At 49.6% G+C, this 20,213-nt stretch overlaps 1 protein-coding gene across 1 annotated transcript in view; it reads left to right on the top strand.

Moving 5' to 3' along the window:
* HEATR3 (HEAT repeat containing 3) overlaps nucleotides 1-17,796 on the top strand; it is a gene marked incomplete at its 5' end in the record, with an annotated part of 22,211 nt that extends 4,415 nt beyond the window's left edge. The window contains 11 exons of the mRNA XM_015572638.1: nucleotides 1,476-1,585; nucleotides 2,870-3,010; nucleotides 4,146-4,423; nucleotides 8,285-8,375; nucleotides 8,483-8,643; nucleotides 8,859-8,941; nucleotides 9,964-10,100; nucleotides 10,335-10,423; nucleotides 12,506-12,649; nucleotides 13,310-13,486; nucleotides 17,106-17,796. Coding sequence (XP_015428124.1) covers nucleotides 1,476-1,585; nucleotides 2,870-3,010; nucleotides 4,146-4,423; nucleotides 8,285-8,375; nucleotides 8,483-8,643; nucleotides 8,859-8,941; nucleotides 9,964-10,100; nucleotides 10,335-10,423; nucleotides 12,506-12,649; nucleotides 13,310-13,486; nucleotides 17,106-17,228 — 1,534 coding nt within the window. The remainder of the gene's footprint in view (nucleotides 1-1,475; nucleotides 1,586-2,869; nucleotides 3,011-4,145; nucleotides 4,424-8,284; nucleotides 8,376-8,482; nucleotides 8,644-8,858; nucleotides 8,942-9,963; nucleotides 10,101-10,334; nucleotides 10,424-12,505; nucleotides 12,650-13,309; nucleotides 13,487-17,105) is intronic.
* Between the last annotated feature and the right edge of the window lie 2,417 nt (nucleotides 17,797-20,213).

The raw sequence follows: 20,213 nt of genomic DNA on the forward strand, positions 1-20,213 counted from the left end.
TAAATGTTTTTATTGATTTCAGAGAGGAAGGGAGAGGGAGAGAGAAACATCAGTGATGAGAGAGGATCACTGACCGGCTGCCTCCTGCACGCTCCACACTGGGGCTCGAGCCTGCAACCCAGGCCTGTGCCCCGACTGACTGAGAATCGAACCCTGACTCATAGGGTCAACCATTGGGCCACAACACCGGGCCACGTAACTTCAACCTATAGAAACTGTTGAACTTGGAGATTTTCTAGAAAGTTCTCCGGGAAGAGCCTGAACGCGTAATCTCCTCAGTGAGCTCTCTCCTGATGCCTGTGAGCCTCTCTGTGGCATGCCACTGACATGTTTGCTTGTAGTTTATATTGTAAATACGCTTACATACATGTGCACTTTTACCGTCTCAGAGCATGTGTGTTCACCCTCCTGGCTGTACTGATTGACTGTGGGCTTCTTGAGGGCAGGCTCATGGAGTGCAGAACTAGATAGAGAGAGGAAGACAGGAACGGTTTATGTTTCAGTTCGTAGGACTGGATTCAGTGCTGTAGTCAGCTTAGCTATTAGTATGTGATATGGGTACATAGTATGTATGGGGCAATATTTTCTCTGGAAGCATGGCTGTCATTATTATTTTTTTTTTTAAATATATTTTATTGATTTTTTACTGAGAGAAAGGAAGAGAGATAGAGAGTCAGAAACATCGATGAGAGAGAGACATCGATCAGCCGCCTCCTGCACATCCCCCACTGGGGATGTGCCCACAACCCAGGTACATGCCCTTGACCGGAATCGAACCCGGGACCCCTCAGTCCGCAGGCCGACGCTCTATCCACTGAGCCAAACCGGTTTCGGCATGGCTGTCATTATTACAGTTAGCTCTCTTTACCCTGTAGTTAGTACATATGATAATAGCAGTGATAACATTCTGATTTTTTTATTAACAGATAGTATGGTTTTTAAAAATATTATATCAGGATCTCCATTGCAGACTAAATTCTGCTTGTTGAAATTCTAATAGTCTAGAAAGAATGGCTAAAATTTAATTCTGCTTTCTTAAAATTGCGTGCCTTTGGGGAGAAGCACAGAGGTCTTTCACTCACTGTCACTGCGGTGCGGTGGGAAGCGCAGTGGGCCGACCCTAGGAGCCACCACTCAGAAGGTGTGGTCTTTGGGCAGGTCATGCACCTCTGGGGCCTGGGCCTCCTCTGGAAGGAAGTGGTTTCTCAGGCTCTTCCAGCTCCGACCGCCTGTGAGCAGACGGGGGTCAGGCAGAGAGACGGGCGGAAGAGCCCACTGGGTAGAGACACAGACGCAGACACCGCTGCGTTCCTGTCCAGAGGACCGAGGGCAGCGGCTTCTTCATAAAATGGCGGGTGTTTGACTCCAACTCTGGTTCTGTTATAAAACCTGACTGACTGTTTCATGAATTTCTGTGGTTGATTTCTTAATGTGAAAATGTGAATAGTAAAGCTTTTCTCCCCCCTTCAATTTAGTGAATGCAGTAACAGAGCAGTGTCTATAGTCAACAAAGAAGGGTGCTTGGAGATGGTATTAAAGTACTTAAGCCGGTTTCCCACCAACGTCGACCTGGCTATTTCAGCAGGTGAGTGAAGAAACGGTGATGGTCTGCTTACGTGTGGCCTGGTTTGAAAATGTCTATTCGGATGTAGCATGTTTTCTCGTGTGCAAATGCATAGCTGAGCTCTGTTCTGAATCTTTTAAAATCTGTGGTCAGTACTGACAAGGTCTTCACTCGGAAAGGGAGGGAAGCAGTTAATTGAGCCTGTGAGGCCTCTGCCGTTAACATTCATAGAAGCCTCTCACTTCCTGAGCTCCTGTCTGCCATTCACGGAGAAACAGTGACCCACAGCTACCAGGCCTTGCAGCCAGAGGTCATTGGATGCTGGACCTATTTCAATGCCTTGCACCACTGTCTCCTCCTTCTTTTTTAAACATGTTTTTATTGATTTTTAGAGAGAGGAGGGGAGAGGGATAGGATAGAAAGATAGAAACATCAATGAGAGAGAAGGATCATCGATCAGCTGCCTCCGGCACACCCCCTACTGGGGATTAAGCCCACAGCCCAGGCATGTGTCCTGACCGAGATCGAACCGGTGGCCTCTTGGTTCATGGGTCGGTGCTCAGTCACCGAGCCACACCAGCCGGGCTGCTGTCTCCTACCTTTGGCATAAAACTGGTAAATCTGGGCCTTTTTTTTGAGAGAGAAGAAAACAAATGATTGAAATTTCTCGCAGGCCTGCTTCCTTTCCTTGGGATGGCAAAGCTGCCCGCCTCCCTCCTCCTGTCCACGGGGTTAGAGAGCCATTGGTGAGGTAGGAGCCGAAACTGGAGAACTTGGAGTAGAGCGGAGAAATAATTGATGAAAAGCATCCCTTTTCTGCCCATAATCCTGGCAGGCATCCTTTATTTAACTATGCATTCTCCTGGCAAGGACGAAGCACATTCTCCTTAATGCTGTTTCTCTTGGCTCTAATGGGTACTTTTAAGAGCACAGAAAAGAAAAAGAAAAAAAGCCAGGGGAGGGGGGGCGCAAATACTACTGGGGAAATTTAAAAATCTTTTTCTTAAAATGGACTCTTTGGCAAGGGGGAGACTGAGTAAATGTGGAGTTTCATAAACAGTGGAACAAGGAAATTGGCAGGTGACTTTTAATCTCAGAAGGTGGGTTTTATTACAATAAGAGTTTCAGGAAAGTTAGTTCATTGCTTTTAAAAGAAAAATGTCACTTCTGTTTTTGTGTCTTTAGTCTTGTCATAGATTTATTTGTCTTGTTTGAATTCAGGGGAGGAGTTAAATGGAGCTATTTTGGTGTGAGCTACCCTCGCAGAATTCATTGTTTCTGAGCATTTCATTCTTGTCTTCCTAGCCTATTGTTTGCAGACGGTAACTGAAGATAACCCAGAGCTACTGAAATCGCTCAGTGCCTCAGCGCTGCACGTGCTGGAATCCGCCATGCGGGCTCCTGTCAGCTCCATGGCGTATACCCTGTTGAAGACACTAGTGGCAGGTAAAGTTTAGCTGGCTGTGACAGGTGTTCTTCAGTAACTTGTAGAGACGGGAGGCTGAAACTCCTTGATTTCACCAATCCAGGCCTTCTGTGCTTACTATGTCTGTTCTGAAATTTTTAATATTGAAGTGGAGACCCTGAATTCAAGCGGTGTGCATAGTTGGGAAGCCTCCTAGAGTCGACTTGCTTTCCATGTAACGGAATACTGTTGTCTGGTGGAGACATGCTGCTCTCAGGGTCCCTTACTAACTAGGAGATCAGAAATGGGCTGTGGGCATCTAAGACGTGACCACTCACTATATATATTTTGTTGATTTCAGTGAGGAAGGGAGTGGGAGAGAGAGAAATATCAGTGATGAGAGAGAATCATTGATTGGCTGCCTCCTGCATGGCCCCCACTGGGGAGCCAGCCTGCAACCAGGCATGTGCCCCTGAGCAGGTATCAAACTGTGACCTCCTGGTTTATAGGTCCATGCTCAACCACTGAGCCACACTGGCCAGGCTGTATGTACCACATTTGGTTTATCCATTCATCTGTGGATGGACACCTGGGTGGCTTCCAACCTCTGGCTGTTGAATAATGCTGCAATGAGTACGGGGATGCAAATACCTGCTTGAGTCCCTGCTTTCAGTTCTTTTGGTTATGTACCCAGGAAGTATTTTTAAAAGTCACGCTTTAAATCATTGGCCTAACTACTTAATGGTAGCTCCCGTTCTGTTTTGTTAAGAACATGCAATGTGATTGGTCTGTACGCGAGACCTTGGAATTTTTAATACATTCCATTCCACTCTTGGAATATAAGAAGCTGCCTCAGAGAGCAGCTCAGGTTAAGATGAAAGAAAGCGAAGCAAGTGAATTTATCATTTTCAAAGAAACTCGATCGGTGCTCCTGGTCTGTGCGAGGCGGTGTGTCAGAGGAGGGCCTGTGAGCCAAGCGGGGAGAGGTGGCGAGGGGCTGTAGTAACAGGAGCTGCCTCTGCGCACCGCTCTCTGACATTTAACAGAAACCGAACAAAGGCAGTGGGATCAAGATGTTTTGAAATTACAGCTGAGCTTCGAGAACCAATCTTGTGGAAACCGTGTTTATCAGATTTCGAAGGCGAGCCCTTTGTCCTTGCGCTCGTTTTCTCCCAGGCACAGTGTGGAACCTAAAGGACATTATTCCGTCCAAGAGTCAAGCAGAAATCATAAGCGCCATCCTCAAGATCTTGTCCGAAGTTTTGGAAATGGACGCCGGCGCAGTGGTCCTTCAGATGAAGGAGGCCGAGGCGCGGAGGCTGAGAACCGCCGCGGAGACCGAGGAGGTGCTGGAGAGCGTGGACGGCGCGGGCTGGACCGAAGACGACGAGATGGAGGAAACGCCTCCCAAGAGAAGGGTCAGGAGGAAAACTTTCATTTCGGATTTACTTCCGGTAAGTCGGGTCGGTGCGTCCAAACGGGGTCACACGGACGTTTTCTTTTAACAGCTACCCTGCGTTTTGTTGGACAGTGTGAGAGCAGAGTTAACTAGAAAGTGGATTTCAGTGAAAATCAGTGCTGTCTTCCTACTGCTACAGAGGAAAAGCCTGTTTAGAATGAAACGTTTACATACAGAAGATTTCAGAGACGGGACAGAGCGAACTGTTACAACACATTAGAAACACATGGCCATCTTCCCGCTGCTGTCTCCTCAGTGCCTTCACACGCCGTCTCCCGACTTACCCAGCAGAGGGATTGTCACTCTGCTTGGATTGTCCGACCCAGGACATCTGTGTCTCTTTTATTTTTTTAACTTATTTATTAAATACATTTTTTTAAGTTATTTTTTTTTAATATATCTTTTATTGATTTTTTACAGAGAGGAAGGGAGAGGGATAGAGAGTTAGAAACTTCCACGAGAGAGAAACATCAATCAGCTGCCTCCTGCACACCCCCTACTGGGTATGTGACCGCAACCAAGGTACATGCCCTTGACCGGAATTGAACCTGGGGCTCTTCAGTATGGCAATACATTTTTGTTGATTTCAGCAAGGAATGAAGAGAGAGAGAGACAGGAACATCAATGATGAGAGAGACTCAGATCGGCTGCCTCCTGCACACCCCCCACTGGGGATGGAGCCCGCAACCTGGGCCTGGGCCCTGACCGGGAATCCAATCCTGACCCCCGGTTCACAGGTCGATGCTCAGCCCCTGAGCTCCGCTGGCCTGGCCTCGTCTCTGTTGTGTTAGTGCTGAGCCTCACCAGGCAGCCGGCCACACGGCCCTGTGCCCACTGCTACTGCACGGAAGAGGCTGGGCAATGGGGAAGATGGACGATGGCTGGTGGGTTTGCTGATTGGGTGATGCCGCTCGCTCGTGCCAGTGGGTGTGATGTTGGCGTGAGGGTGCGGGGAACTTTTCAGCCATGCTGGTCAGCAGAGAGAATGCTCCCAAGGAGGAGAGCAGGTGGTTAGGAGGACAGGGAGGAGCGGAGCCTGCTTGTTCAGGTGCACACCTGTGCCCTGCCGGGTGCCAGGCTCGGGCCAGGTGCTGACCAAGGGAAGATGATTAAGACGCATTTCCTGTCTTCAGAGACCACCTCCATCGTGGGAGGAGAGGCTCCCCGTAGTGACTTACTGTCATGCCTGTGTTGGGACCACAGGGGCTGGGCGCAGGCCTCCCCGGGAGCAGTTTGTGTAGAGGAGGCATAGGACGGAAGAGGCTGTTAGAGAGCACTCTGGACAGGCACCTGGGCCGCCTTATAGGCTGGGCCACGCCAGCATGGTGAGAGCAGGTGGCACTGTGAGGCCCTGGAGGCCAGAGGCGCAGGAGGCTGCTGGCGCCATCCCGGGGGGAGGAGGCTTGAGCTGGAAGAAGGCACGAATGTCCCCACACTGTACCGCTTCAGACCAGCCTGTCTTCCTTCGTGTCAAACGACCTGAAACTGAGGCTGGTCTATGAGAGTGCCTTAGAGTTTTGAGAGGCTGTGCCCAGTAAGAATTAATGTGCCTGAAAAGACATCTGTCAGCATACTACGAGTTTGTGTTCACACAGTCTCTTAAACATGAACTGGTGGTGTTTAAAAGGAAAATGTAGTTAGAGCTACTTTTCTAGCCCCATGAATAGCTGTTAGGTGCACAGCATTGCGTCAGGTGTGGGGTGAACACTGCCCTTCGAGTTTCTTGCAAGTCATAGAGTGTCGCCCTGGCCATTTGCCTCTGTGGTTAGGGCGTCTACCCGCGGACTGCAGGGACTTGGGTTCAGTTCCAATCAAGGACATCTACCTGGGTTGCGGGTTCAGTCGGGGCGCGTGCGGGAGGCAACCAGTCGATGTGTCTTGCCTCTCTCACATCAATGTGTCTCTCTCTTCCTCCCCCTCTAATCCCCCCTTCCTCTCTCTCTGAAAAGCAATGGAAAAAATATCCTCATGTGAGGATTAACAGCAACAAAAAGTATGGATACTTAACTGGTATTTAGAGATTTACTCCCCTAAGTACTCTTTAAAAATAGAACTTTGCTGCTTATAAAATGCAGTGTTTTCTTATAACAGAAGCTTGCTTTTTAAAGTCTATTGACATAACTGAGTCGACTGGGTGATTAACATGCCAGTCGGCCAGCCAGTGTTTAGGTGCCCGTCGGCTGCCAGCCATCATGCTGGTACGTGCCCGGAATACGACATATAGTCCGTCAGCTGCAGACTGTGCGGGAGTCCTTTAGAACCAGAATCTGTAATCGCAGCATTTCCCCTAAAAAGCTGCGGTCACGGACAAGGGTCCTCGCTCCCCCGCGTCCACAGCTGTCGGCCATCAAACCGCAGTCTGTTCTCGTCGATGTCCCTGCCCGCTCTCCCCTCCACTGCCCAGTGTTATGAAGCCAATCTCTGCTATCGTAACATTTCCGCTAGATTGGCTCCTCCTGTCACTTGGATAGCAATGAGCAGCAGGGAACTGTTCTGAGCAGGAGAGTTGCATGGAAAGGCAAAAGCCAACTCCGATGCTTCTAAGCCAGATCTGCGTGCCTTTTTAGGTGGGTAAGAGCCCGCAACAGCCTGTCTCGTTCATAGGTTTTCTTTGGTTGAATACCATACCCACAGCAAAGAGGAATAATTTTTACATTCATTCTTGCCAGCAATAAAAGGAATACAAATGTTAAATGAGCTACATCTCTTCGTTAGCCATTTGCCTTTATTTTTCAAGAGCTTGTTTTGAAGTTACAGTTACATTGTTGCACAGGAAGCGGCTGGAGGGTAACAAGGGAGTATCTACCTTCTAGAAGGAAATCGCACTATGTCACGGTCTCTAGTTATTTTGTTTGCTTGATTTTTAAAACAATGTTTTTATTGATTTTTAGCAAGAAGGGAGAGGGATGGAGAGATCGAAACATTGATGAGAGAGAAATCTCCATTGGCTGCCTCCTGCATGGCCCTGACTGGGAATCAAGCCAGCAACCTCCTGGTTCATAGGTCAACATTCAACCACTGAGCCACACCGGCCGGGCAGGTCTCTAGTTTTTAAGCTCTGACCCATAAATCTGACAAATAAGATATCCCAAGTAATCTGAACTATTCCACACTAGTGAAATGCTTAATAAATTATAATGCATCCGTCATTCAGACAGTAAAGTTTACATGATTTTTAGCTTATGCATGGGTTTGGAATGTCAGTGTAGCTATTTCACTTTCCATAGGTGATTTGTGAATTAAGGTCGTGTAAGTCTCTCCAGCCCCTCTTAAGGATGGTAATTGACAAGGCTGTGTTAATTTATTCCCGGGGGAGGGGGTGCCCCCTCTCTCTTCAGTGTTAAAGGAATGCCAGCTGCGTCTTTAGGGCAGCCAGGAAGCAGCCTTCAGCAAGCTCTGCGGGCCTGAAGGGCTGCTGGGAGTTCTCACGGGTGCAGTCTTTCCCGAGGGGACATCCAGGCATCTGAGAGCGGGTTTGTCATGTGTCAGTGCCTGGCATCTGAAATGAAATGAATGTTCTGTTTCATCTTAGTGTTCAGCTACTTCTTAATATATCCGGCTAAGTTTCAGGGTAAATTCAGTTCATGGGGCTGAGTATTTCTCCCTCTCTCCAGCTAGCAGATTGAGCGTCAACCTATGAACCAGGAGGTCACAGTTCGATTCCCGATCAGGGCACATGCCCGGGTTGCGGGCTTGATCCTCAGTGGGGAGCGTGCAGGAGGCGGCCGGTCCATGATTCTCTCTCATCATGGATATTTCTCTCTCCCCCTCTCCTTTCCTCTCTGAAATCAATGAAAACATATTATGAAAAGAACATGCTTTCCCTGACTCTGAGAGCTGGTGTTGGTTTTCCTAGCCCACTAACGAGGAGCTGAGAGAGGCCACGGCGCTGCTGACGGCGCAGCAGACCGCTCTGGAGATCATCGTCAACGTGTGCTGCAGTGAAGGTTTGTCCCCGGCCCTGCTCCTGGGCGGCCCCTGCTCCCCTGGGCTCCACAGCTCCCACGAGGCGTGCTCACCAACCCCAGCCCTGCGTGCTCTGCACTCTCCACAGATCCCTCGGACGACGAGTGGGAGGAAGAGCTTTCCAGCAGTGACGAGAGCGAGGCGTTCATGGAGAGTTCCCTGGGCGAGGGCGGGGGGCAGCTGCTGTCTCCCCTCTGCCTCTCGCATGAGACGCACGCCGCCCTCACCAACTTCCACATCCCCAGGAAGGTACTGGCTCCCGGTCCGGGCTCGCCGTGCGGCGTGGGGAAGGCCTGGGAGGCTGCTTGCTCTGTGTGCAGGGGAGTGAGCTCACACTGGGTCACCGGGGACGAGGCCGAATGCAGGCCGCCCGCCGTCTCATGTAGCTGCCGCGCCGGCTCTGTAAGGGGCCTGTGTAAGGAGTCCACTGTTCATCTTCTGCTTTCCCGCCTTTTCAAGTCCAGGTGTTTGAGAAAACTGCCTTTCCCAGCAGCGCTGCTGTGGACGTGTGTTCCAGGAACCCCACGTGGAAACCTTTGGTTAGAAAGTAAGACCTTGTCTATTTTCAAAACCGTTCGTCGTCGCTGTGCTATGAAAGGGGGACCGCTCAGCCGGAGCTGCCGCTCCCCCCGGATTCCCGAGTTCTGTTCCCGAGCGTGTGCCCTGGAGCGGCGTGTGCTCAGGGCACTGAGACCCGAGCGGGTGCACAGCAGGGGGGCCCATCGGCGGCAGGGGGGTCCATGCGTTTGGCATCGTCAGGCAGTAGGATGCAGGCAGCAGTAAGCAGAATCCGAGCTAGGACTAGTCCCCACGGGATGAAACAGCATCGAGCCAGAAAGGGAGGCACAGAGGAATATATGCACTGCTTCAGGTGCTTTTTTAAATATTTTATTGACTTCAGAGAGGAAGGGAGAGGGAGAGAGATAGAAACATCAATGACAAGAGAGAATCATGGATCAGCTGCCTCCTGCACGCCCCCTACAGGGGATTGAGCTGCAACCTGGGCATGGGCCCTGACCAAAAATCAAACCATGACCTCCTGGTTCATAGGTCAATTCTCAACCACTGAGCTGGGCTGATTCCGTTTTTACAAAGTTCAAAAGCAGGTGGCGCCCGGCTGTGTGTTAGGGATGCGTACATGAGTGGCAAACCTGTGAAGAAAGCTAGGAACTATTTCCCATCCATGTGGGGCGTGGTGACCTTCAGGGGTCGGAGCGGTGGGGTGTGGCAGGGAAGGCACGGTGGGGGGGCTGTGGGGTGCCAGCCGCGTGCATCGCTCACCTGGGTGCAGGGTCGGTGCCTTGAAACACTGTTAAACTGGACGCACATTGAAGGGCTTTCCCGGAGGGAGGGCACACTTCCCAGCTACAGGTGATTTGAAAGCTGCTGCCGTGTGCACTTTTCTAAAGCCAGTGCCTGATGCCCCGGAAGTGGCTGCGCCTCGGGGCCTGGAGGCTGGGGCGGTGTGATGGAGTCTGTGCTGACTGCCGGAGGGCAGGGTGGCAGGGGGCCTGGGTTCCGTGGGGAACCCCGTAGAGAAGCCGACGACAGTCTCCACTCCCAACACAGGATGAACACCGTGCAGTGGCGAGCCCTCGTGTGTCTCCAGAGTCTCGTGTCCCTGCTGGAGGTGGAGCACCTGGGCGGGGCGCCGGCCCTCCAGGCCCTGGCCCAGCACCTGTCCACCCTGCTCTTTTCTCAGCCAGGTCAGTCGCAGGCTGCTGTGGGCCCCGCTCGGGCGGAGCAGGATTTCGGAGGGGCAGGACCCGGGGTACAGGCCCTGTCACGGTCCTTTCAGTCGCTGCGGTCTTGCAGGGCTTTCCCAGGAGCTCGCTTCCATCGCACAGCGTGTCTGCGACGATGGCACATGTGCCACTTCCCACGCTCGGTCTGGGTCTGTCCCCTTTGCACCAAGGCACTCACGCCTCACCCTGTTTCAGACTTTGCCAAGCACATGGACTTCCTGGAAGCCATCAGCAGCGCCTTGAGGGCCCTTCTGCAGACAATGGCCGCCAACAACATTTCTCAGGTGAGATGTCCCCGCTGTTCTGTGCAGCCCGCCAGGAGCCTCGTTACGGAGGCAAAGTGATGCCCTCACTGCTGGTGAAGGGCGTTTCCGTCACGTGGCCCTTGTACAGTCCAAGGAGAGCAGAGGCGCCTAACGTGAGACTAAAGCCTTTCCCCTCTCACCGCGGCCCCTCCTCCCACCACGGCCGCAGGCTTTCTCATTGGTGCAGCTTCTTGATGTCGGCGAGTAAAGATTTTCTCTGCTCCTCGTTTGTCTCCTTAAAAGCATTTTATTACAGTCGTTTTCAAGCACGCCCTCCAGACCCTCCACAGCCAACCACCTCACCTCCATGCGAGGCGCCTTTTCCCTGAAACGTTTAACTTTTTGTTCAGGAAATTGTCAAACTTGCCCAAAAGCAGAGATGGTAGTGTGTGGTCATAAGAAAATAGTGTAAGGAACCCGCACGCATCGTCACCGGGTATTAGCCAGTTATTTCACCCATAAATGAACTTTATAAAATTGTAACCACAATACCATATCCCCAGGCTCACAAATGAACTTGGTTATCAGCGATGGGTGGTGAGAGCACGCTCCCTGTCTGGTCAGTCCTCTGCCACCCCCGGGTGACCTCACTGTGCCAGGGCCCCGGCTTCCCAGGTCCTGGACCTCCTCCCCAGTGGCCGGGTCTTCCTCCCGGCCCCCAGGGCATCCCACACGTGCCACGCTGCCCCTGGCCCCAGAGTTTACTGGGAATGTTAAATGTAGTGCGTGCTGCTGGCTTCTCATACGTTCTCTTCAAACATTTCTTTGTACATTGGAGACTTTTTTTCAAGAACGTAACTTTTTGATTCTGTGACATGGGAATGGGAAGAATGCCCGGCCTGCCGAGAGGCTGTTGGGAGGGTCGGCGAGCCCTCCCTGCAGGGCTGGCAGGAGCCTCTGGCATTTCACTGATGTGCCATGGTGCCAGGCGGCCATTGGCGGGACCGGCCGGATGCTTAAGAGGAACTGCTCAAGCTCAGGCTCAGTTACTGAGAAAGTGTCCCTCTGCGTTAAGGTCATCCGTTCTCGGGCTGGCGGCATGTTGGGCTGGGCTTCGAGTGTTAGAGCTGCAGGAGCCTGGCTCCCGAGGGCTGTATTAGCGGAGGACACCGAGGGCAGGACTTGCTGAGGGACAACTCCGGCCCGGGCACAGCTGTCCTGCCGCCCGGTGGCTCCCCCACACGAGACACTTCCACTGGGAGTCAGACGGCGATGACGCCACACGCCCTCTCCCCGCCGGCCAGCTCTGAAGGCGCCAGAGTTAGTGGAGCTTTTCCCATCCGACGGGCTTCTCGTTCAGAGATGAGTTCAGTAATTTAGAGCAGCTCGGTCTCTTCTACAGAGTGACAGCCCACATTTAGTGAGTGCTGTGCGCGCACTGTTTAACCCTCCTGGCAGCTCTGTGACGATCATCGCCCCCAGTTGCTGACGGGAGATGAGGGTTCCGAGGGCTGAGGACCTGGGCTGGATCGCCAGGAGGAAGGAGTGGGGCTGGGATTCGAACCCAGGGCGTCACGTCCCGGTGCCAAGCCCTGGGTGCCCACACTGTGCTGCTGCTCCCAGGCAGCAGGATGTCGCACTGTCACGGTACCACATCCACGTGCGTGTGCAGATTAGCTCACACCGGAAGTATCCCTGCACAGCGGAGCGCTGTGTCAGCTAATGGTTCCAAGTCCTTCACAGTCGCCATAACCCTCTCGGAGTGCACATAGGTTCAGCCAGTTTTTATTAAAGCACGCGACCCTATTACGTTTTCAAACGAGATGAAATGCAGTTGGAATCTCATTAGTCTGTGTGCACCTGCACGGACGTCTTCAGATGGACTAGTGGGAACGGAAGCCCTTCCACAGGCGCACGGCGTCGCGGGCTGGACGGCGCCAGTGCCCCCCGCAGGCCTCCCCTGGCTCCACGACCAGCGGTTCTGGGAGTGACCAGAAAGTGTAGCATCGTCTTTGCGGAGAGCTGCTGTTCTCAGGACAGGCAGCCTGTGGAGACGCCCTCGGCGTGTCTCGCGTGCCGATGGCTGAGCTTCGCCTTAAATGCTCGTCTCCTCCCCGACAGTGCATGACCCCCGACCAGCTGATGACGCTGTGCAGAGCCGGTGTCCAGAGCGGCAGCGTCGGGGTGAGAGTGAACGTGGTGAGCATTTTGGGAATCACGGGCAGCGTCCTCGCCAAAGAAGATGGTGCACTTGAAACTCTCAAGGTAACAGTGGCTTCCGACCTCAAATGCTCAGTGATTAGAGGTGGGGCGTGGGGTGTGAGGCTTCAAAACCTCGCTGGACATCATGAGATGAGGTCACATTAAGCTGCTTCCTGGAGGGTGTTAGTGAAACGCCCCCTGTCGTGCGGGGTATGAAGTAGAAACGCTGCCTGAAGGGTTCCTAGACACGCACATTCAGATGGAAAACAGAGGCCCGGCGGGCTGTGGTGAGGTGGGTGTCAGGGGGCAGCACAGCGGAGCCATCTGAGCCTGTTGTGTTCAGTTTCTTTCATTGCCTGTGTTTGTCTTACACTTTAAAAAGCAGGGTTTTTTGTTACAGATACTATTTCTATGCATTTTTACACCATGGGGAAAGCCTTTTTGAGGGTGACAAGGAAAACTTAATAATTTTCTAAATCGATCTTTTCATATATCATTTGTGGACCTTATTTCATCTTATTTAGTAACATAAGCTCTACTGTGTTTCATCTATCTTGTTTATATTTTACTTGGTGTATTCATAAATAAGTGTTAAGTCTTTTAAAAGCTCTCCTTTGCCCCTGGGTTTTATGTAAAACCTTGTGCATAAACCGCTGCTACCGTGAAGCAGTGGTCAGGAACGGCCCTGAGCGCCGGGTGACAGGTGCGTTCTGTCGGCCGCAGACCATCGGGTGCTTCCTGCTGGAGGTGGCCACCAAGGACCCGTCGCTGGTGGTGGTGGGAGAGGCCCTGGACGCCCTCTTCGATGTGTTCGCTGACGGCAGCGAAGCTGAGAGGGCCTCGGTGCAGATCCGTTTGTTATCTGCCCTGAAGGAATTCCAGCCGGTCTTCAAGATGAAGGTAGGAGGTGGCTGGGTCAGAAATGCTAACGCCTCAGCGTCCTGGGGGAAGGGGCTCCCGGAGGGGCGGTATGGCCTCTCCCAGTCGCCTCCGTGCTGCCTGGAGCACTGGGGCCCAGGGCTGAGTGCTGCGGACTGAGTCCCCGCTCAGTCACCCAGAATGTGCAGCCCCTGGGACTTGAGCCAAATGGTGGCTGATGTTCTCCTTCCTGTGAGCTCAGTGATGTCACAGTCATGTCCTCATGTGGGTGCGCTGTGGTCTGGGCCCTCAGAGCTTCACATCTTCACCCTGATTGTGTGTCCTGCAGTGCATGCAGTTGATTTCATTGTCATGGATACTTCCCTTTGGTGCGCTGAGAAAAAGACAGACTCGCAGCTGGTCTCTGTAGGGGAATGGCGCCACTTTCATTCGCTGTTTTATTTATTCTTTCATCTGAAGCATCTGAGCTCACTTTGAGTCAAAAAATAATTTTCCCAACCTCTTCTGGGGGCAGGTGGAGTGACACCAAGAATTTTACAACAGCCTTGAACCACATGCGTCTAAATTTACCATTCCCTTCTTACCTAAATCTTAATTTTTAAATTATGTCATTTTTTAGAACAAAAATATTTGTGTTTTTCGTATTTAGATTTTAAATTCAATATTCCCTTTTAAATCTTGGTGGGGAGAATAGAGGTTTTGATGGAAAGTTATCCTGCTTTTTGTTGTTTTCCAATATGCATTTCTTTGATCGAAGAAGCTTTTAAAATAGAATTTCAGGCCTAATGGAGAGAACTGTGATAAGTTTTAGGTGGATATGATTGTATGGCTAGAAATTTAAATTTCCTGAAAAAATTTTAAGACATAAAGTAGTTTTCACCCAGCCGGTGTGGCTCAGTGGTTGAGCATTGACCCCATAAACCAGGAGGTCACCGTTTGATTCTGGCCAGGGCACGTGCCCAGGGTGCGGGCTTGATCCCCAGTAGGGGGCGTGCAAGAGGCAAGTGACATGATTCTCTCTCATCATTGATATTTCTATCTCTCCCTCTTCATTCCTCTCTGAAATCAACTAAAAAACAAAAAGTTTTCTTTTCCAGAAGAAAAGAAACTATAAACCCAGGCTGTGCCCATCTTCTGCCATTGTCACATCTGTAGTGGGTGTCAGTTTAGGAACATTAACAGTGGTTTGTTTTTATATAATGTTAATGTCATTGCAATAAATTTAATTAAATTAAAAGGTGCATGATCTTAATTTATTTTTATGGCTCATGTACTGTTACTCCATTTACTTTGAAAGTGAAAATGTTGACTCTGGCGGCTTGACAATAAGATGGTGGCGTAGGTAAATGCCTGTACTCATCACCTCCCACAACCACATCAAAATTACAACTAAAATACCCAACAACCATCATCCAGAACCGCTGGAAAGCTGGCTGAACGGAAGTCCTACTACTAGAGGAGTAGAGAAGAAAGCACTGAGACTGGTAGGAGGTGTGGAGGCGCGGAACAGACTGGTCTGGCACCCACGTGGGCTGCTTTTTTAATCTGGAGGAAGATCATCTCTGCGGAGGCCCCCAGAAGACTAAGGGGACCCAGCCCCACACCAGACCCCCAGCCCAGGCTCCCAGCTGGGAAAAGAAGTCCCTACAGGCAGGAAGAACTCCGGCTGTAAAAACCAGTGGGGACCGGGGCTTGGTAACACACAGGCTGCCAGAGACCCAGCTGTTCCTCTTCAAAGGTGGCACCACGAGCTGAACTCACAAGGTCCGGCTTCCCTCTGAGCTCCAGCATCAGGGCGAGCTTCTGGGGACACAGACACATACAAGGAGGAACTGGATTGTCTGGTATCAGGGCAGGAACTCGGTGGGCGGCTTTCTCCCAGACGAAGGTGCTCACAGGGATCCTCGTTCCTATGCTGGGATCTCCCCGGTCACAGTGCTGACTGGCAGCCATTTCTATTTGTTCCGTCCTGGTGATTCCCTAAGACCTGGTCCCACCTAATTTACAACCCCACCGAAGCTACAGCTGGGTCAGGAAGCCCCAAACCTATCAATAAAAGGCCCATGACCCGGCATCAGCACCAGCCTGCCTTGCTTCACAGCTGGGCCTCATCTGGGCACTTCCAAATCCCATACAAAGAGGAGGAATCTGCAGATCTCTCATAGCTGATGCTGGGTGGCCCCAGGCAGTGGCTGACTTTGCACCTCTTTGGAGACCCAAGAGCCAGTGTACCCAGTGGTCAGTGTGAGACCAAACCAGATTGCAACTCTTCACATCCATAAGTGACACACTCAAGGGGCAGGCGCAGTGAGCACCAAAGCCCCACTGAAGCAAGTCCTGCTCCATAGAGGTGTCTCCTGCACAGCTGCTCTCCCACTGTAGTTGCAGCTGGCCTTCACAGCCAATTGTTCTGGAGGTCAATTCCTCCCAGTGACACCAACAGCCATCAAGTCTCAATTACAACAAAACAGTGCTCACAGCCCACAAAGGGGTGCACCTAGAGCTCCCAGCTCTGATGACAGGGGGCTGAGCCACTGGGCCCTATAGGACACCTAATAAACAAGGCCACTCTACCAACTCAAGGAGATGTAGCAGCTCTACCAATACATAGAAATAAACACAGGAAGTAGCCAAAATGTGGAGACAAAGAAACATGTCACGAATGAAAGAAATGGAAGAAAGCAAGCTACTGGATATAAAGTTCAAAACCATGGTTATAAAATTACTCAAGAATCTTCTAGAAACCTCCAAAAAAATGGAAAAGGACTAGTCAGAAATTAGGCCTACACTGACTGAAATAAATAATAATGTACAGGGATTCAAAAATAGAGTAGAGGATTCTGAAAATCAAATCAATGATTTGAAATATGAGGAAGCAAAACATCCAACCAGAAGAGCAAAAAGGAAAAAAAGACTCCAAAAATATGAAGATAGTGTAAGGAGCCTCTGGGACAATTTGAAGTGTACCGACATTCGTGTTATGGGGGTGCCAGAAAAAGAGAGAGAGCAAGATATTGAAAACCTATTTGAAGAAATAATGAGAAAACTTCCCCTGCCTGGTGAATCAAATAGACTTACAAGTCCAGGACACGCATGTCCATCACCGCCAAACCAGTATTATATGAAATGTTGAAGGGTATTTAAGAAGAGGAAGAAGAAAAAGAAAAAGGAAAAAAAAAGAACAACAAAATGCCAACAAATACATAACTATCAACAATTGAATCTAAAAATCAAAATAAATTGAATAAGAAATCTAAGGATCAGAATAAACTGGTGAATAAAATAGAATCAGAGGCATGAAAATGGAAGACTGACGATTCTCAGACGGAAGGGGGTGGGGGGCGGGAAGGTATTATACAAAGATCTTATATGCATATATGCATGACCTATGGATACAGACAATAGGATTGAAGGTCTGGGCAGGGTGAGAACTGGGTGGATGGGGGAGGCCAATGGGTGGGGGGAGAAGAGAGACATCTGTAATAATCTCAGTAATAAATTTTTTTTTAAAAAGTGAAAATGTTTCACCAATTCCAGCAGCTGGCTCGTTCTGAAAATAAATACACCCAAAACGAAATGCTCTCTTGATGTAAAGGAATTAGTAATTGACACCAGTTCGCATATGGTTTTCTTTTGGCAGATCCGAAAAGAAGGGAAAGGCAAATACAGTCCAGATCAGCTGTGCGTTCTCAACAACGTGAAGACGAACTTGAGGAGGTTCGTCGCTTATCAAGAGACTGTTGAGAAAAGACTGACTGCTTGACCTGTTGAAAGAGGGCAGTTCTCGTCCCAAAGTGCTCAACTGTGCAGGTTCCCTGGTGCGGTGCATTTCCGTTATTCAACGTCTGTGTTCTGTGTGTTAATGTGAAGTTCTCAGAACTTCGAAGCCTGTCAGAAACCCTTCCTTCCTTGAGCTCTGGGATTGGGGTGGCGTTTCCCATGCTCTCTCTGCCTCAGTCACTGGACACGGGACACGGGAAGGCTGGGAGCTGGGAGGAGCCTTGTGGTGCTCTGTGAGCAGCGCAGAAACTTGACTTGGATGCTCTTTTAAGCCAGTGTCCTTTTATACTAGCTGAATTTTTAACACATTTGAAGACAAGCTTTATGAAAGACTTTTGGTATGAAGTATATCAATTATGTTTACCTTTTGTGAAGTGAATGAATTGAATTTGTATTCCACTATTTAGTAGAATGTACGAAAGAGCTAATGAGGTCATTATCACCCTCTATATAAACAGATCAGATCAATTATTGCTTTGTAACCTTGTTTAATTTGATATGTCATCAGAATTGGAGGAAAATATTTTTAATAAATAACTTTTTAATCAAAAGCTTTGTGTCTTACAAAATCTTTTCAAAAAATACCAGGTAGTCCTGTTTCTGGGCATTTGCTTGCTAAAGGGCATTGCTGTGAATATGTGTGGGGTATTAAAAACCAGACTTAAGCAGGGACCTCCAGCATGACTCTCAGTGTCCTTGAGACATTGCTAACTACAAAACATTGTTGAGAGAGAGTAAACCTGAATGAAGGGAGAAGTATACCATGTTCATGGATGGGAAGACGGTATTTCTTCCCAAATCCATCTATAGATTCGAGGCAATCCCGATCAAAATCCTAGCAGGGTTTTCTGTAGAAATTGACAAGCTGGCTCTAAAATGATGTGGAGGGGAGAGGACTTGAAATATCCAAAACAACTTTTAAAAGGAAGAAGAACCGTGACCTCCTGGTTCATAGGTCAACACTCAACCACTGAGCCACACCGGCTGGGCTCGAAGGGGTTCCCCTTCCCGCTCTCACCCCGAGGCCTGCTTACTGCTTCCCTTGGTGACACCCACTGAGAATTTCAAGGTCTAACATGTTGTTTTACTCTTGTCCCTTCTTTTGAGTTAACAGTATACCTTCATTTTACTATTTAACCAAAAGGAAACGTCGTGTCTTGTAGAAGATTCTCAAATTTTGCCCTATTAGAGAAATTTATATCTTTAACTGAAACTGTTTGGGTCCGCTTAATTGAGCAATTCCTCATTTTCATGAGCGGAATTAACTCGAGCTGTTTTTTCCTATGCTAAGTGAGGAAATTACAAGCAAGTGGTTTCCAGTATTTGCTTCAATGTATTTTTGGCCTCTGGTTTCATGTGGGAATCCTATTTATGAGAACACAGTTGCCCTATAATTTTAATGTTTTCAGGAATGTATGCCTGGCCGTGAAAAGGACAAATTCTTTTTGAGTAAAGGAACTGCTGATGGCAATCACATTTAGTCTGAATGATACCAGGAAAACACCTACCCACTGTCATTTGTAGGAACCAATTTCCTGAGTTTGTATAACATAAAGACACTTGAACTTATTCAAGTAAAATAGGAAGAACTGAAGTATTTTTTTTTAATGAAGACTGTGGAATTAGCATGCGCTTGAGTGATTTCACCGAGATGGTTCAAGTAATCCACGGGCCGACACTATCCACTGAGCCAGGCCCCAGAGTTCCGCAGCCGGATTCAGTGTTTGTTACAGCGGCCCCGCTTGCAAGCCAAGCCTCTGCTGCTGCCTGCCGCCCCCTCTGACGTCCCTCTCTCCATGGGTGTTTCCTGGAATCACCTCCCACGGAAGCTGCTTGCATTCGAAACCTTGGCGCCATGTCTGCTTCTGGGAGTAGCCCAAGCAACGCAAGACATACTTGTGTTGTAGGAGGAAGTGTGCGTGTGTGTGTGTGTATGCGTGTGCGTGTGCATGCATGTGCATATGTGTGTGTGTGTGTGTGTGTGTGTGTGTGTGATGAGTAAGTCCATCCATCTACAGTTGGGGTGTGTAAGAGTTTTTGCATGAGCCGCGCCCACAGAGAAGGGCCAGTCCACGTGCAGGGCGAGTATCTTAGATTTCTTGCCTGGGTTAGAAGGTAATTCTCATGCCCATTTATCAAACTAAGTTCCTTCCGCAGATATAAAAATTGCTTCAGTCAGTCCAAATCTGTAGTTAATAGGCATTAACTTGAAGGATTAAGATCCACTTAATAAGATCAGAGCAATATAGCTGTTTGAACAGTTAAAAAAAAAAGGTACTAAAAAAATGCTCATGGAAAAATAGGAAGGCACCCCCTACGCTTGCCAAGTCATGGCCAGTTACCTGGGCAGCAGATGTGAGAGGGAAATATTTTGCCCTAAAACGCAAAAAAATGGCTGGTGGGTGCAGAGGTCTAAGCCATTGCCTTCAAGGCTAAGTTTTGAAACCCAGTGTGTGTGTGTGTGTGTAGGGGAGGGGGGTGGGTTGGGGGTGGGTGGAAAACTGTGAAATTTCCCTTGAAAAGACGGTGGGTGAGTTCTTGTCCCACAGGGATGAGATGAAATAACTGGAAATTCAGAGCAACGCACTCTGGTTGGGAAATCTCAGGGTAGACAACGGGTACGGACAGTGCAGGGAACCAGCTCATCTGAACGGGCCTCCCTTTCCGCAGCCGTCAAGGAGTACACCTGGATTGCTTGGGTGGGTCTGGGGTGAATTTTAAAAATAAAAATAAAGTTGTTATTAAATACCTGCTTTTAAGAAGGAGACAGCATGGGCTCCTGAATGTTTATAGTAGCAAACTCTCTAAACGCTCATCCGTCGAGGTGGCTAAATCACTCCTGTGTCGTCTCCCAGTGGGATTCGCAGGGTGTAAAAAAGGAGGAAAGTAGACCTGAACTACCATTGAGAGGTCTCTAGCACTGAGTGAAAAGAAAATTGCAGAACAAAATGCACACCGTATTTTATTC

The sequence above is a fragment of the Myotis davidii genome, unplaced genomic scaffold (assembly GCF_000327345.1).
Source record: "Myotis davidii unplaced genomic scaffold, ASM32734v1 scaffold328, whole genome shotgun sequence".
Lineage (NCBI taxonomy): Eukaryota > Metazoa > Chordata > Mammalia > Chiroptera > Vespertilionidae > Myotis > Myotis davidii.